The sequence below is a fragment of the Triticum urartu genome, chromosome 3A (genome assembly GCF_056163025.1).
Source record: "Triticum urartu cultivar PI428250 chromosome 3A, HENAU_Tu73, whole genome shotgun sequence".
Classification (NCBI taxonomy): Eukaryota; Viridiplantae; Streptophyta; class Magnoliopsida; order Poales; family Poaceae; genus Triticum; species Triticum urartu.
In genome coordinates this window covers 671141569-671157456 of record NC_141875.1, presented here as the reverse complement: position 1 = coordinate 671157456, position 15888 = coordinate 671141569, and the positions used below count along the sequence as shown (strand labels likewise).

Genomic DNA, 15888 nt, shown 5'->3' with positions numbered 1-15888 from the left:
CCTAGGGCCATTGCGGATAAGGCGGACCTGCGCCGGTGCCGGCGAGAGGCACGAAACCTAGCTTTTTTTATCTTGAGGAGGAGGAGGCGGCGGCTTACTACTCAAGCTTGGCTCAATTTGCCTAGGCTTTATTTGTTTCATAGGGTAGGATTATCACAGAATATGAAACTTGTAGGAAATAAGATGACATGTATTTGAAATCATGTGATTATAATTAGGAAAAAAAGATGTCATTTGGTTCACATCATAGAATTTTTTGATTGACTCTAGACTCATGTTTATTTTATTTTGAAATATGAAGAATACAATCTCTTTTCGAGTCTAAATATGAAGGATAAGAACCAATCCTATATAGGAATAGATATCCATTGCTATGAACCAAAATGTTGTAGAGGAAAATTTCCTACAAGCTCCAAACAGGCCTTAGTGGGCGAGCAGTCCTATTGATGGCCAGGCCCTATTTCGAACTTCGCTGGCCCAGTACAATAACCAGTCCGGCCCAATAAACCCAGTAAGCTGAGGTTATCCTGCTTCGCGGAACCCTAGCCGACGGACCCCCTTATATACCGCACGCTCTCGTTTCCCTTTCCTCCGCCTCCAGCTCCCAGGTTTGTTCCTCAATCGGCAGCTTGTTTGCCGGCGTTTCTCTGTTCTTGATACTTCCTCGCCTGTCTGGTTTTTGCTTGATCTGTTCCTAGGCTGTGATGATCAAAATACCTACCTATTTTCTGAGGGATTTCGATCCCCCTGCAGAGAAACCAATTCATTCTTCTGAGCCTTCCAAGATCTGTGCAGTTTCTTGATTTTTGCGCTCGATCTTGTTTTGCAACCGATTCTGAAAAACCAGATTTGAGTTGATGGGATGATAATCTCTGGCAGAAAATCGTTTTTAGTGTTGACCAAAATTACAGACTACAATTATCTGATCAACTCTCGAATCTCGCTGAACCTCTCTGTTCTTTCGCCTCTCTGTATCTTCACCTGATTATCTTGGTTTCTGCGTTTTATCCTTTTTTTGACCGATTGGGGAAATTAGATTTAATTAATGGTTGATGTGATGATAACCTTTCACAGAAAATCATATTTAGTGTTGACCAAATTACAGACTACAATTATCTGATCAACTCTAGAATCTCAACCAATCTGTTATTTCGTTTCTCGTGAGCTTCGCCTGATATCTTTTCTCCTTGCGCTGAATTTCTTTGGTTACTTTCTTGCATCCGTGCACAACAAGCCGATGCTCTGGATGATTAGAGGAAGGAAGCATGGTAATGTGCACGGAGATGGACTGAATTGGTCTGCATGTCTGCCCGCCCTGACGCCTTCGGGCTTTGATCTCGCGGGCCTGGATTTGACCCACACTACGACTTACCCCAAAAATATCGTTTAGTTTTCAGTAATCACCTCGTTTAATCTGTCGGTAGTCGATTTTTCTGTGGCCTGTTGGATTTGGTTAATTACCTCTGTAGATCTATAGGCCTCGTCAATGGCTCAAACTGTTTGAACATTGATCTCAGTACGTCTGGGCTCGGTGGCTAATTAGCCAGTTACACACAGCAGCCACCACCATGGCAGCAATCTCTGTGCGAATGGTCAGTAAGCCCACCTATATCGACATGTTTTGTTGTGCCAATTGAAGTAATGACTCTTTCTTGTGCTCACTTCTTTGATACATCAACTCACAATGCCATAACTGAACAGTTATTCTGCTTGATAGTACAAATGTAGTTACAGTATGATGATTTCTTCAATTTAGCATCAAACTCAGAATTAATCATAATCTAGTTGTAGTAATCTTGTTGTTTATTCGTTTCAATACTCATTTTAGAACTTAGTAAGGCAATAAATTAGAGTCTCTGGTGCGCTTCTTATTAGCGTAATTCAGCGCTGTAGGTTGCCAAGAGGAAACTTGGGCTATGATTCTGGCAGAAGCCATTTTTTGAGATGGCTTTTGCATTCAACTTGTCCATACATATCTTAGCAATGAACTGAATTTTGTTTGTATAGGTGTATTAGGGATGCCATGAGGTATCTGATGCTTGGTCTTTTTTCATGGCCTTGTTTCTCGTTAGATTGGCAGACAGCGAGAAGGAAACGGGTTTTTGCGACACTGGCTGCTCTAGTACCAGGAGCTTTCTGTTACTATACCCCCGTTTACACCTATCAATGAATTGTTCTTTCTGCGGCCGGCTTCAGTATTTTGTCCATCAGTGATGATCAACACTCGTTAGATCCCTTGTATGATATATTATTGAGCTGTGCTTATTCTGCATCTTTTTTAGTTCTTGGTTCTCTGTGATGATGAAAACAGATGACGAGTCTGATGTAATCCATTCTATTAAACCATGTGGACAATCGAGGCATTTGTCTGAGAGAGCTTAATAATTTTTTTTAAATGACTGTTGCTGACATTATCAGGAAGACACTTGTTGTCTGAACTATTTGATAATAATTTCATTGTGCATTCTGGGTGTCTTCTTGTTTGCTATGTTTGACTTAATGGGTGAAGTGATGATATCATAACCATACCACATTTCTGCATTCACTGTGATGATCAATTTACATCATGCACTACCATCTGATCTCCCATTGCTATTTCCATAGTTTAGATATTTTTATATGATTAAACTTTCAGCTCTGGTAACATTTACCCAGAAGTCCACAGTCTTTTTTCCTTGTATTTTATCTCCCTGGTTCTATTAGTTTCATTTTTCAGAACTTAAATGGATTAAATGGATGTGATGATCCTTTCCCCAAATGATCGACTATGATTATACTGTGCGCAAATGTAATCCAATCAGGATTCCAAGCCAGAAATCTGATCCATCTTTTGTACTTTTGTTTTCCTTTTCATATTTTATTGTTGTCTTCTGGTGAGTATTTGAATGCTAGGCAGGTTTCATTTCTCCAAATTATCATGCACTATAGAAGTGTTACTCCAATCGTCACCCCAAATCCAGTTAAGAGTATTATTATTTCGTCAACTTAGCATCAAAATCTAAATCAATAATCCTCTGTAGTTTCTGTTACTTGTTATTCATTTGGGTCAATCTGAAACTTCTGAAGGCAATAAATTAGAGTCTCTGGTGCACTTCTTAATAGTGTAATTCAGTGCTGTACGTTGCCAAGATGTATCTTTGGGCTAAGATTCTGGTACAAGCCATTCTTTGAGATGGCTTTTGCATTCAACTTGTCCATACATATCTTAGCACTTAACTGAATTTTGTTTGGAAAGGGGTATTAGGGATGCCATGAGGTATCTGATGCCTGGTGTTCTTTCATGGCCTTGTTTCTCGTTGGATTGGCAGACAGTGAGAGGGAAACAGGTTTTTGCGACACTGGCTGCTCTCATACCAGGAGCTTCCTGTTACTATACCCCCGTTTACATCAATCATTTGCTTCTTTTGTTCTCAGTGATGACCAACACTGATTAGATGACCGATTCATTCCATTCCATTAAACCATGGGGACAAAATGAGGCATTTGTCTGAGAGAACATGTTAGGAGTTGAAAACACTTTTTTTTCACACCTGCCATTCTGTATGATGAAAACAGGTGACGAGTCTGATGTAATCCATTCTATTAAACCATGTGGGCAATCGAGGCATTTGTCTGAGAGAACATGTGCTTCTGTGCTATTTTTTCTGATTTATTTAACTTTGTGATTGTGAGGAGGACAATTGTTTTCTGACGATAAATTTCTCCTACTCTTTCTGAAATTCAAATTGGCACAAATGGCACTCCCTACAGGGTTTGTGACGACTCACCTTGGAGATAGCGTTGAGGCAAATATTTAGGGGTGATGCTCACGTTGCGTCAGTTGCCTCCTCAACAGGAGCCTCACACGTCATCTTTGTATCTGTAAGCGTGCATGTGCAATGCATGTCTTGTTAGACTTCAAATATGAATACTTTAAAGATTAAATTGTCAAATCCACATACGTGCAATTATTTGGATGCATTCCATAAACTCTGCAAGTTTAAATTTTGATGAGGTCTCCCACAATGTTCTGAGATTAAATACATCACCGACATCTATTCCTATTGCCACTCGGATAGAATAGCTATAAATTCCAAGACTTGTGAGGCATTACTGAATCAACATCAAAGGCATCCGACCCTTGACAGTTTCACCTAAAACAGTCTAAACCCCACTATATAAGTTTGAAGAGACCATCAACTGAATGTTCTTATAGATTTTTCATTATAAGATGGCAAGGTCTCAAATGAAATCACAATTTAATATTTGTTCTTCAGGAAAAGCTAGGAAGCAACCAAAAAATAGTGAGATAAAATAATAACACCAAAAAATATGTGCCAATAAATGTGAAGATAAAAGATCATAGTTTTAGCTCATGTTTTTCTTCATTCTACAGTTACCACTAAGCTGAATAGATGATTTCAAGTTCTGAGTACATTAGTCAGCAGGTCATCAGCATTAGCTCATGTTATCAATGGTAACATGCTACTGTAGCTCAGGTCACAAACATTCAGATTGTACAGAGTACAAAGCAAAGCAACATCTACAGTACATTGATTCAAATAATTTCATGTGTATCTTGTCCCAAAAACTTGCACTGTGATCTTGTGCCTTCTTCAGTCAGATTGTATTTCAGACACAATATGACTTTTGTTTGGTTTTCAGCACAGGAACCAATCGCAGTACCCAAACCGGGACGACACGTGGTCGATCTACCCGCCGGTTTTGTCTCGCCTCTACCCTTGCCTACTTCTTGGTCATGTTGTTCTTCGCCCGCGCCTTCATTTGATCGGCATACACCTGAAATAAAATTTGTACAATTACAGACAGCTGGGATTTGTTTCAGTTTTGTTAAGAGTATAAAACTTAGAGCAGAGCTGGCTGAGGGATGGTGTGGCGGCACCGCCTAGTGCCGCTCCTTGAATGCTCCAGGCTGTCATTTGGCGTCATCTCTGTGCCTACGCTTCTCGTCAACACCGACAACGACGACTGCAGCGCTGTCGCCGGAGCAGCCGCCTGGGTGTGGAGCTTCATGTCAATTCGGCGGAAGTATTTCCTCTGCCGGAGATAGTCTACTTGGGAGGTTACATTCTATGTGCCATCCTCCCATCTTTATTATAGGCATCATTTCTATTGATTTTAAGTTTGCATCAGGGTGTTTAATTCCTGTTGGCTAGAGTTCAGAAGATATTTTTCTCAGACATTAGTATTTCCAAAATAAAACCAATAAGGTTTAGTACGGAGACTATTTTTGAGTTATTGACAGGAAAAAACAAACATGTGCCTTGTGCATTAAGTTCACTTTGCAGGACAATATATTGCCTATAATCATATGTTCACTGAAACTTTCAAGAAATGTTCATTCTGCCATAGAACTATGATATATTGAGTGCCTACTGACAAGTCAAAAATGAACTTTTACTATTTTCATCCCATCAAAAGTTCAAATAACCAGATCATGACATGTAGGTCAGAGATACACAAGAAATTCAAATGAGCAATAAAGTGGCAAGTAAACGAATCGAATAATCTAGATAGTACCTTTACAAGTGTGTTGTAAGCCTCTAACAAGTGGTCAGCAGCTGGACCAAACCCATGCAACCATGAAACCTCCATCATGTGGGTCCAAGGATGGATTTCCTACAATGACAAATAACTTCTATCTTATCACAACTCAAAAACACATGGAAAATGATAATCAGAGGTACAAATGATATTCATGTGTGGCTGTTTGTCTGGAATATAAAGAGGAGATACATGGGGAAAATTACATAACGATGCATGAGATATTCACCTCAGTGTATGTCATATTGAAGGATTTTACTGTTACGGGAAACGATTGCAAATGTTCCCTCAACTTCAGCTCTGTCTCGACATAGTCTTCGTTCGGATTATAGTCATACTGGGCAGCAGAGAATACCCTGTTAGTTCAAATAGTATACTGCAGTGCACTGTCAACAAACTAACTAACACAATATGCATTGGAATTTCAGATAGAAGTGTATAAGTTGATTTTAAATTTATGACCAAATCACAACAGTACGAATACGGAAATAGGATCCAGTGCTGAATTTATACCTTTGAGGCTAGCTCATGGACAAATCTGTTTGCAGATTTGACATCTATTTGGTATACTCAAGAGAGCTTCAACTCTAGTTCTGCTATATTAGACCTGCAAAATGATAATCAAAGGAATGAAATTGTGTTTTTTCTTGAAATTGCTTGTCAACTGGAAGTCACAAGATGGCAACATAGATCACACTATTTCGGAATTATATGGTTGCTAGAAATCTTCACCTTCTAAGACAAGAATATCGAATTGGGTGCACTTGCAGGGGGTAAATTGATTGTATTTGGACATCTTCAGGAAAAGGCTTGCACTCCTCTGTAAAAATCTGTGCATGTTTCTCTGGAATGGAACCTACAAGATGTACATCCTTTACTAACTGCTCATCAACACTACCAGGGAGCAATTTGTCAGGTAATTTATATGATTCAGATGCCCTAGTACTGAGGTTAAAACATCATATTATACTTTTTGTACAACAAAGTATATTTTGAGTGAGATAATCCTTTCTGCTTACAGTGCTGGAAAATGTTGGACTGAAAATAGCTACCGATTATCATAATATGACTGTAAAAATAGTCTTATGTACGATAGAAAATACAGACTTATGTATGATACTATGCAAGAGCGTAATTGGTGGACAAACAAGTGACCAACTATGTTCTAGTTGCTAGCCCTTAAGTTGTCTTAAGATCTAAGAGAAGTAGTGGAAAACAGAAATGGAAAACCTACAACATTTTGCCATCCAAAATGTAAAGGGCTGATCTGAGAGGCCAATCAAAAAGAAACATAAGAAAGTCCAAACAAAAGATAGCAATCTCACAATATGATATGCCTCAAGAGCATCATTGCCATGTAAAAAATGAAACATGATCGAAACTTTTTCCTGTCAGAAACTTTGCCCATACCTGCAGCAAAGTCCATATATCAATGATCAACAAAGCAGTGTGCATTTCTTCGTTCTTGAACAAGCACAGACAAAAATGTCAGAGGGATAACAGAGAGAGGGATGATAGCTGCTCAAAGAAAAATGACAGGCAGCACACAGATCGTTTCTAAACCAACCACCGCCACATGTGGCCTCCGAGCTCCAATTCATTTCCATCGTCGTGAACTCCCTGGTACACATGTGCATCAATTATTTAAATAGAAGGACTATTTTCTCATTTATTGATTCTGTGTATGTAGCAAGAGAATTACAAAAAGAAACGTGTGTGCCTGTTAATTGAAACTTTGTTAATTGAACTATTTTGACAAGCACATACTTATAATCATAGAGGCTGCATATGACACATGATCGTCAGCCATGCTCAAGGCACTCGGAACTGGCAATACAGATGGGCTTGTACCTTGATGGAGGTCATGTGAGTTCCCCAAACTGGTCGTCGGCTATGGGTTCATCGTTGGGAGTTGGGATTGGATTGAGATGCAGGACCACGTGCTGGCAGCAGCAGCAGGTGAGGAGGGTGGGTGGCCTGGCGACTGGAAACCATGGGATGGGTGGGGGCGGGCGCGAGGATCAGTAGCAGGGGTCCTCCGGTGGCGCGCTCAACATCAGATCGGGTAGGGCCGCAACGCCTTAGCCTCCGGCGGCGGCGGCAGCGAACGAGGAGGCAGACGGGTCCCACTTTGGTGCGCGAAATTCTGATCCCCGGGGAGGCGCCGGCGCCGGGCGGTGCAAGAGAGGCCCAGGGGAGGGCCTGAGAGGCAGCGGGGACAGCGGGGAGTGCGATGGGTGGTGAGGTGTGGGGAGGTTTTTTGGAGGCGCCAGAGATCGTGCGATGGTGCGAGGTGTTCTCTTCAAAAGCGATGCAAGGAGTTATTTTGGAGTAATTAGCGGCAACGTGGGTGCGGGCTGTGGAGAATGCCAACCATGTTTTAGTGCTAAACATTGGAGCCGTCTGGATCGTTGGATCAAGCAGTTTGAATGGATGAGATGAATTGGTTCTCCGCCCTCTCGTGCCTTTATAGGGGTAGTAGATTATTATTTGATCTAATACAGAAAAACTCTGTTTTTCATTACTATTCCTCTCTCGTTATACCCAGACCAAACTCATCAGAGATAGATACAGAGATATGAATTTGTTAGAACAAACAGTGAAGAAAGTGACGAACAGAGGACAACGTTGTTGGGCGGTGGCAGCAATACTGATTTTAGAAGTCGGATTTATAGGAGATCAAGTTACTACGCAAATCCCAAAGTCTACTTTTGGATTTTTACGTGTTTCCCAATCCAAGACACAAGAAACCTAGCCCATGGGCCTATCGGTCCAAACGAACCGTGGTGAGGAAGAGGCCGAGGCCAGATCTCTGCCTCACTGGTTCAAAGAAAGGGCAGGAACTGCCGTCTGTGTTGCCTGGAAGTCAAAGAAAGGATGGGAGATGTTTCCCATGTCAAATCAAAAAAGAGAAGTCAGACTTGGATCTCCCACTTTTTGGAATGTTCCAAATTCCACTTGAGCATCCAAATCTGGATCAATACCAGAAAAAGAGGTAAAAGCATCTCAGGTACCCTAACTTGCACAAAATATGATGTTTTAGTCCCAAACTTGTAAAATGCAACTCCACCATACCCCAACTTGCAGTGGATGTGATGATTTAGTCCCCGGCCCATCATAGCTCGACAAGTGGCAGCCAGGTGGTTGGACTGGTCAGCGCCCGCACTTTTGCAAATAACACCCTGGAGTCTTCTCTAATTAACGAACTCTTTGTTTGTATCTGTCATTGCCTTCAAGAGGAAACGCCGCTGCAGGGCAATCTCACCTCCCGCCGTCGCCCTAGCAGCCAAGCTCCACCTCAACCCCGACGCGCCGTCCCCCACCGGTCGTCCATCTGCCCTCGGCCGCTGTCGCTGCGTTAGTTCGCTTCGTCCATCTAACTCTCGCCATGCTCCTCTTGTAGACCTTCAGGCTCGTGCACCCGTGAGCTTGCGGCAGGCCTCGACCGTCTGCTGCCTTGTTATGGATTAGAAGTTCAGTTATCCACGCTTGGCTTATCTAGTATGATTGCATCTTAGAAACTGAGTGACGTTAAAACTTTCTTCAGATGCTAGGAAATAACCGAGCCATCACTGGAATAGGCAACAGCTTGAACCAATATACGTACAATTTAAAACATGAATTTGCATTGGACATGGCCAACTCTACAAAGGTGAACGCTAAACTGTCCATGACCGTGAGCCTCTGTCGTCTACGCCCTGCTGCCTGGGAGCCGTGGCGAGGATTACGTATTTCTGTATGACCTTCTTGTCAATGGCGGACAGCTCGCCAGTGGTGTCCGGTGATTTCGCCACCACCGCCATGAACCAGGCCACCATGAGCAGCGTAAGCCATTGCTTGACATATGGCCTAGCAAGGAAGAGGACAACGCCACAACGGTGTAGGTAGGAGACGTCGGCGAGACCTGTGACATGCTGCCGAGCGCCTGGTCTACGAGGCAGGCTGGCCGAGGAAGGGACGGGAGATGGGCTTGCGGAGGAAGAGGATGCATGCGGACGGCGAAACCAGATGAAAGGGGTAGCCTTAATCTGTCTGATTAGCTGAAAATTAATATCCCCAAATTGCCCTCAAATTACAGTGCACGTTGTACTGCTAACCAAATTCAAGCAGTATACATCTTTTTGGGTCGTTGGCTCCCTCTTTATGCATTGTGTCTCTCTTTTAAGGATTCTTTCTGGGCGGTCGGAGTTTTCGAGTGGAAGAGACATGTTGAATGATTTGCTCCCGGGCCCAATAGTACCATTTGTCCGTGGAGGAATTTTTTTCCCCAAACTCCAACGTTAACATATGCACAGTGTGTGATATTATAGGCATAGGAGAACTAAACTAAATAAATGCAGAGGGCATTAGGAATGAGAAACATAATCAGTTCTGTAGGTTCCGTATATATACGACTGTAGGAGTACCAAACGGCCAACCGGTTGCACTTGTCTGATTTTTCTCCTTGATCCGTGCTGGAGCTGCCAAGTTTATGCCCTTAATTTCATGCTGCTTGCCGTGATTTTCTGCAGATCCAGAGAAGCGGCAGAGAGTTCCCTCGGCATACAACCGATTCATCAAGTGAGTGATCAGTGGTTCATTCTAGTTCCCCGTTTTAGCTTGAATCTTCTCTCTGGCAAAATTCGTATGCATGATGCATGATTTCCTATGTACGTATGCAGAGACGAGATTCAGCGTATCAAGGCCAACAATCCGGACATCACCCACAGGGAGGCTTTCAGCGCAGCTGCCAAGAATGTAATTAACTTCATCTTCTCTATTTCTCAACACACATTTTGATCGGACCGGGTTTGATCTTTGATTTGTTCAATACTTTGTGTATTTATCACCGATCGTCTGCATGCATCAGTGTGCTCATTTTCGACACATCCATTTCGGTATTTACCACCTCCATGCTCCCTCCCGAAAAGGTTGTACTGCAGGTTAATTAGAGAAGACTGCAGGGTGTTATTTGCAAAAGTGCGGGCGACGACCGGTTCAACTACCTGGCTACCACTTGTCGAGCTATGATAGGCCGGGGACTAAATCATCACATCCACTGCAAATTGGGGTATGATGGAGTTGCACTTTGCGACTTTGGGACTAAATCATCACATTGTGTGCAAGTTAGGGTACCTGAGGTGCTATTACCTCCAGCAAAAACATCTTGGAACAATGTAATGTGTCCGAAAAAGAGCGAAGCAGTTCACATGGGCAACTCCCGGCCCTACAATTAGTCATGTTAGATTCCATTTATTAGAATAAATCTGAGATGCATAATTGATCTATCGAGGACCAAGCAATCACATGAGCTAGAAACCGAGATTTGTTAACGAGGTTACCGATATGATTACATCTCCGGGGCCTGACTACGGGCTCTCCTCCCCGTGACACCGTTACAATACCGCATCCTGGCCATCGGTACACACCACGTGCTCCCCTGCGTGTCGGTGCCGATTCCATATCCTGTCTACACACCGTATGAGTTCAAATTCAATTGTAACCTACCTTGTATAATAACATTCGACACAAGTCATCCTCGATGACTTGAATGGAGTCAATAATTAACCAGTCCCTAGCAAAAGTCCATAAGCCTAGCATTGTTGGGGTGATATTTGGTGGCACGTTTGGATGGCTCCGTTGGAGCCTTTTGTTGGTTGCGTGTGTAAGTTTGTATGGTACTAATGACTTTCTGGAGGTGCTGGTACATCCAGAATGATGTTGTGCATATGAAACCTGTCCCGCTAATGGTATCATGTAGGTTCTTGTAGCGCTACTTGGACTCTCTCATTAGAATTAAGTCAAACATGCATACTGACCCTATGAAACGGAAGTCGATTTTGCAATATGAACCAAAGGTGCGTCGAGCTGGCCCTGTGGTCTCACCCTTGCCTGGACTCCATAGGGGCGCGGCTAGGTCAAGCTGAATACAGACGGCTCATTTACAGAAGACGGTTCAGCTGGGGCGGGTATGATCTTCCGTAATGAAGCAGGAGTCGTTATCTTTTCTGCATGTAGACAGTTGTTTGCTTGTCTGATGCGTTGGAGGCAGAACTTTATGCATGCATAGAAGGCCCACCCTTTGCTGTACAGAGAAGTGACTTATCAATGTTATTGAGATGGACTCGCTAACGACGGTTGGCATGATCTAGACGCGTGAAGAAGATAGATCCGTCTATGCATCTCTGGTGAAGGAAATCAGGTACTCCGTCCCATGATATAAGAGTGTTTTTGACACTACACTAGTCAAAAACTTGTATTCCCTCTGTGTGATCTAAACACTCTTATATTAGTTTATGAAGGAAGTATTTGTTAAGTCTTTGAGAAACTTGTATTATTCATGTAAATCATAGTCAGAATAAGGCTAGTGATTGTCTGGCTAGTTTTGGTAGAACTGAAGGCAAAACCATGACGTGGATCGGTTCAGGCCCTTCTATGGTCATCGACTTGGTGATTGAGGATTGTAAGGACATTGTGAGTAAGCAATACAATATTTTCACCCGCAAAAAAAAATGTTTGTGTTTGTGTGGTTATGTCAGTGATTCAATCTTGATTCAACGGGCTAAGACAAATCGTTTGCTTCCATTTTGAGAAGATCGGCAAAGGAAGTCCCACTTTCATATTTGTTGCACTTGGATTGAAAACACCTCGAATTCTGAAACTCACGTGTTCACTTAGCATAAAGTTTCAAAATATTCTCAAGCAAAAGATCATAAAAAGGCCACCACAACATCATCATGTGCCAATCTATAAACAAAGTGGAGTAATTTTTTTTGCAGAAAAATTTCTAATCTATTCATCTTCAATCATGGCAGTACAACGAACATTAAAAATAATAAAAATTACATCCAGATCCGTAGACCGCCTAGCGACGACCGTAAGCACTGAAGTGAGCCGAAGGCATGCCGCCGTCATCGCCCCTCCATCACCGGAGTCGGGCACAACTTGTTATAGTAGATAGTCGGGAAGTCGTCGTGCTAAGGATCAGCGCACCAGAACAGCAACCGTCGTCGATGAAGAATAACATAGATAGAAAGGATCCAAATCGAAGACACATGAATATAGACGAACAACGACGAGATTTAAGCAAATTCACGAAAGATAGATCCGTCAGAGATATACCTTTACATGTTCACCAACGATGTTAGACGCATCACAGGAACGGGGGCTAGGCAAGTGGAGTATTTTTTGAAGGAAACGCGGACAGAATTGTAAGGTGGACTGATGACTCCATCGGCTGCCGTATCCAAATCTGCTTTCGCTTTCACTGAAAACTGATTGCCATGTGCCCATGCTGTTGCTGGTGAGATACCCTCGGCAAAGATATCTGCAAGCCGCTCGCCGCCGGCGGCATAGTCAGTCGATCTTGCCGGAGGTGAAATCTGATGGAGGGGAGCGGCAGTGGCAAGCACTTCATCCTCGTCCACGGCCTCTGCCACGGCGCGTGGTGCTGGTACAAGCTGGTGCCGATGCTCCGGGCCGCGGGGCACCGGGTCACCGCGCTCGACATGGCCGCGTCCGGCGCGCACCCGGCGCGCATGGACGAGGTGGCGTCGTTCGAGGACTACTCGCGGCCGCTGCTTGACGCCGTGGCCGCGGCACCGGCCGGCGAGAGGCTGGTCCTGGTCGGGCACAGCCTCGGCGGGCTCAACATCGCGCTCGCCATGGAGAGGTTCCCGCGCAAGGTCGCCGCGGCCGTGTTCCTCGCCGCGTGCATGCCGTGCGTCGGCAGGCACATGGGCGCCACCACGGAGGAGGTGAGTAATTGTCCCGCGTTAGCAAATTTTACACAGCTCAGAACAGAAGTCAGAGGAGCTGCATCGTAATCGCTCGATCATGGTGACCATGCTGATTTCCCGCGATTCTCGCTAGATCATGAGACGGATCAAGCCGGATTTCTTCATGGACATGAAGGGGGTGCTTCTGAACACGAGCCAGGGCCCTCGACCTGCACTCGTGTTTGGCCCAAAAATATTGGCAGCAAAGCTCTACGATCGAAGCTCGGCTGAGGTAATAGCAAGAATCCATTCTTTCCCGTCACAAATGTTATTTACGATGCTGACAGTGGTTTTACGTACGGCATGCAGGATCAGACGCTGGCTACGATGCTGGTGAGACCGGGGTGCCAGTTCCTGGATGACCCCACGATGAAGGACGAGGCGCTGCTCACCGACACCAACTACGGGTCGGTGAAGAAGGTGTACGTGGTGGCCATGGCCGACGCCTCAAACTCAGAGGCGATGCAGCGCTGGATGGTCGACGACCTGAACCCCGGCACGGAGGCCGAGGAGATCGCCGGAGCCGATCACATGGCCATGTGCTCCAAGCCCAGGGAGCTCTGCGATGTTCTGCTCCGAATCGGCGACAAGTATGAATGAATTGATTGTCCACACAGTTGCGACTTCGTACAACGTAATATCTTCGCTGAGAGTTAAGTTGGTCCCATAATACAATTTTTTTTCTCAAATACACACAAACATGTGTATCATATATTAAAGAAAGATACAAAAGCGTTTTAAACACTCAGTACCATAAGAGGGAGTGCACCTTTTAAGAAAAACTTTGTTGTTTGTTACTAGTACTTTTCTCAGCAATGCTACATCTACGTAATTAGTCTTACGTAATTAACGTAATAGGCCAGGTGGCATCTTTTTGTTGGGTGAAATTAGAGGAGGGAGGCGCACCCAGTTGAAATCGGGGGGGGGGGGGGGGGGGGGGGGTTGGAGAAATTAGTTAGAAAGTTTACGTAAGGTAAGAACGTAAGTGTAGCATTTTTGTACTTTTCTTAGTAGGCGATGTTTTGTGGTTGTGCACATCCGTCGGTGAGGTTTGCGTTCGCCCTTCTTTATCTATAAAGGCTTGCGTTACATGCCAGACTGAATTCAAAAGTTATGTCAACGGAAAACATTTCTTCATCTCTGTCAGATTTCTGGCCATCGATCATGTGTCACGATCCTTGCAAAGCTCTGTTGCGTCCTACATATCTTAACAAGCCCGCATTGTTTCCCAGCACATTTTTTTTTGAGAAAAGCTTACCAGGCTTTATTGATCAGCAAAAATGTTTGCCGGAAAGGGGATTTGAAAAGGGCTGGTGCATTGTCTCTGATTATAGCGAGATGAAACAACCCCTTGCCCTCAGGCGCCCCCCTAAATGGCCCATCAGGGAGGGTTGGCTCCTAGCGCACATTTTTTGGTTTATTACTTTTATTTTTATTTCTGAAATGGATACGTATTTTATTTAAATATTAAAAAGTTAAATATTCATTTATAAAATATTCATGCAATGTAAAAATGTCGACAGCATTAGAAAAAATGTTCTCGACATTAAAGGAAATGTTTATACAATGTCAAAAAAGATGTTTACATAATTCAAAAATATATGTGACATTTCAAAACTCTTCACATGTTTAAAAAAATGTATCGTGCCATTTGAAATTATTCATACGATGTAAATAATCATCCACATTGTGATTTATTTTAAGCACAATTAATAAAAATATACGTGACATATTAAAGAAATATAATCACACATTTAAAAAAATGTTCGTAACATTTTATTAAAAATGTAAAACATGTTCTGGTAGTTTAAAAAAAGTTTCATGCCATTAAAAAGTGTACGAAGTATATTTTTTTTATCATGTATTCGAAAGAATGACCAAAACACATATTTAAAAATAAATAAATTGTGTATTTCAAACATGTCCAAAGTGTGTCGGAAAAATGTCCACATGTATACTGAAAAAAGTAGACATGTGTAGTGAAAAAGAAAAAAAAAGTAGGAAAAGACCATAGAAAATCGGTCAAGAAACAAAGAAAAACAGAAAAATGATAAGAAAAACACATAGTATAAAAAGAAAAATAACTCAAGCTAGAGGCGCCACAGTACTGGGCCGGCCTACCGATAGGCGAGACCTAGGTATCGCAACGAGCGAGAAAGAGCCCTGACAATTCAAAAGATCTAGCAAAAAAATTTGTATGGGCCGATTGGCATTTGTTGTGATCCTACTGAGATCCATAACCAACGAGTTATAGTAAGCTCTGCGAAGGGAGTTACTAAGTTCCACATAACATGCATTCTTTGCAGGAAGGTGAAAATGGTAGGAAAATCTAAGGATTGTACTGTAGTTTCTTTATTTTGGGTGGTGTTTTCTTTTGTAATTGTCTTGTTACACATGTACTAAAATGTTGCATGTATGGCCAATTGTACTCTTGATATTTGAATGCACATGGAATCCTTAAATTAAAGTTGACTCACGAAAACCCACCTAACTTTGTAAGGCTAAAGTGTGGGTCAGCTTGTTGTGGGGCCCACATGCCAGTCACAACAAAGTTGGGTAAGTTTAGTCCGTGAATCCTGGTCTCATA

General features: G+C 43.0%; 2 protein-coding genes and 10 non-coding genes across 14 annotated transcripts; all 12 read left to right on the top strand.

Annotated features, from left to right (window-relative positions):
* The first annotated feature begins 567 nt into the window (after nucleotides 1-567).
* LOC125545905 (uncharacterized) lies at nucleotides 568-10910 on the top strand. 3 transcript variants are annotated; one of them, XM_087513942.1, is made up of 5 exons: nucleotides 568-5062; nucleotides 6347-6460; nucleotides 10056-10104; nucleotides 10206-10281; nucleotides 10455-10908. In XM_087513942.1, the coding sequence occupies exons 1-5, from the start codon at nucleotides 4903-4905 to the stop codon at nucleotides 10473-10475; spliced, it is 420 nt and encodes a 139-aa protein (XP_087370068.1). In that variant the 5' UTR covers nucleotides 568-4902; the 3' UTR covers nucleotides 10476-10908. The 3 variants fall into 3 exon arrangements, with proteins under 3 accessions (XP_087370068.1, XP_087370066.1, XP_087370067.1); XM_087513941.1 differs by having other exon boundaries at nucleotides 571-3861; nucleotides 4645-5062; nucleotides 10206-10910; XM_087513940.1 differs by having other exon boundaries at nucleotides 10206-10910.
* Nucleotides 695-783, top strand: LOC125549663 (small nucleolar RNA R41). Its single transcript, XR_007301431.1, has one exon. It is a non-coding gene; the product is annotated as a small nucleolar RNA R41 (small nucleolar RNA).
* On the top strand, nucleotides 853-932 carry LOC125549713 (small nucleolar RNA Z155). Its single transcript, XR_007301440.1, has one exon. It is a non-coding gene; the product is annotated as a small nucleolar RNA Z155 (small nucleolar RNA).
* Nucleotides 1048-1126, top strand: LOC125549712 (small nucleolar RNA Z155). Its single transcript, XR_007301439.1, has one exon. It is a non-coding gene; the product is annotated as a small nucleolar RNA Z155 (small nucleolar RNA).
* On the top strand, nucleotides 1253-1364 carry LOC125549759 (small nucleolar RNA snoR100). Its single transcript, XR_007301481.1, has one exon. It is a non-coding gene; the product is annotated as a small nucleolar RNA snoR100 (small nucleolar RNA).
* LOC125549747 (small nucleolar RNA F1/F2/snoR5a) lies at nucleotides 2017-2162 on the top strand. The gene has a single exon (XR_007301469.1). It is a non-coding gene; the product is annotated as a small nucleolar RNA F1/F2/snoR5a (small nucleolar RNA).
* On the top strand, nucleotides 2291-2377 carry LOC125549778 (small nucleolar RNA SNOR75). The gene has a single exon (XR_007301498.1). It is a non-coding gene; the product is annotated as a small nucleolar RNA SNOR75 (small nucleolar RNA).
* Nucleotides 2502-2588, top strand: LOC125549647 (small nucleolar RNA Z195/SNORD33/SNORD32 family). The gene has a single exon (XR_007301422.2). It is a non-coding gene; the product is annotated as a small nucleolar RNA Z195/SNORD33/SNORD32 family (small nucleolar RNA).
* LOC125549649 (small nucleolar RNA Z103) lies at nucleotides 2733-2827 on the top strand. The gene has a single exon (XR_007301424.2). It is a non-coding gene; the product is annotated as a small nucleolar RNA Z103 (small nucleolar RNA).
* Nucleotides 3409-3496, top strand: LOC125549781 (small nucleolar RNA SNOR75). The gene has a single exon (XR_007301500.2). It is a non-coding gene; the product is annotated as a small nucleolar RNA SNOR75 (small nucleolar RNA).
* Nucleotides 3538-3621, top strand: LOC125549779 (small nucleolar RNA SNOR75). The gene has a single exon (XR_007301499.1). It is a non-coding gene; the product is annotated as a small nucleolar RNA SNOR75 (small nucleolar RNA).
* A 1840-nt stretch (nucleotides 10911-12750) lies between the features above and the next one.
* Nucleotides 12751-14224, top strand: LOC125545904 (putative esterase PIR7A). Its single transcript, XM_048709962.2, has 3 exons — nucleotides 12751-13280; nucleotides 13396-13533; nucleotides 13611-14224. The coding sequence occupies exons 1-3, from the start codon at nucleotides 12909-12911 to the stop codon at nucleotides 13899-13901; spliced, it is 801 nt and encodes a 266-aa protein (XP_048565919.2). The 5' UTR covers nucleotides 12751-12908; the 3' UTR covers nucleotides 13902-14224.
* Nucleotides 14225-15888: the final 1664 nt, after the last annotated feature.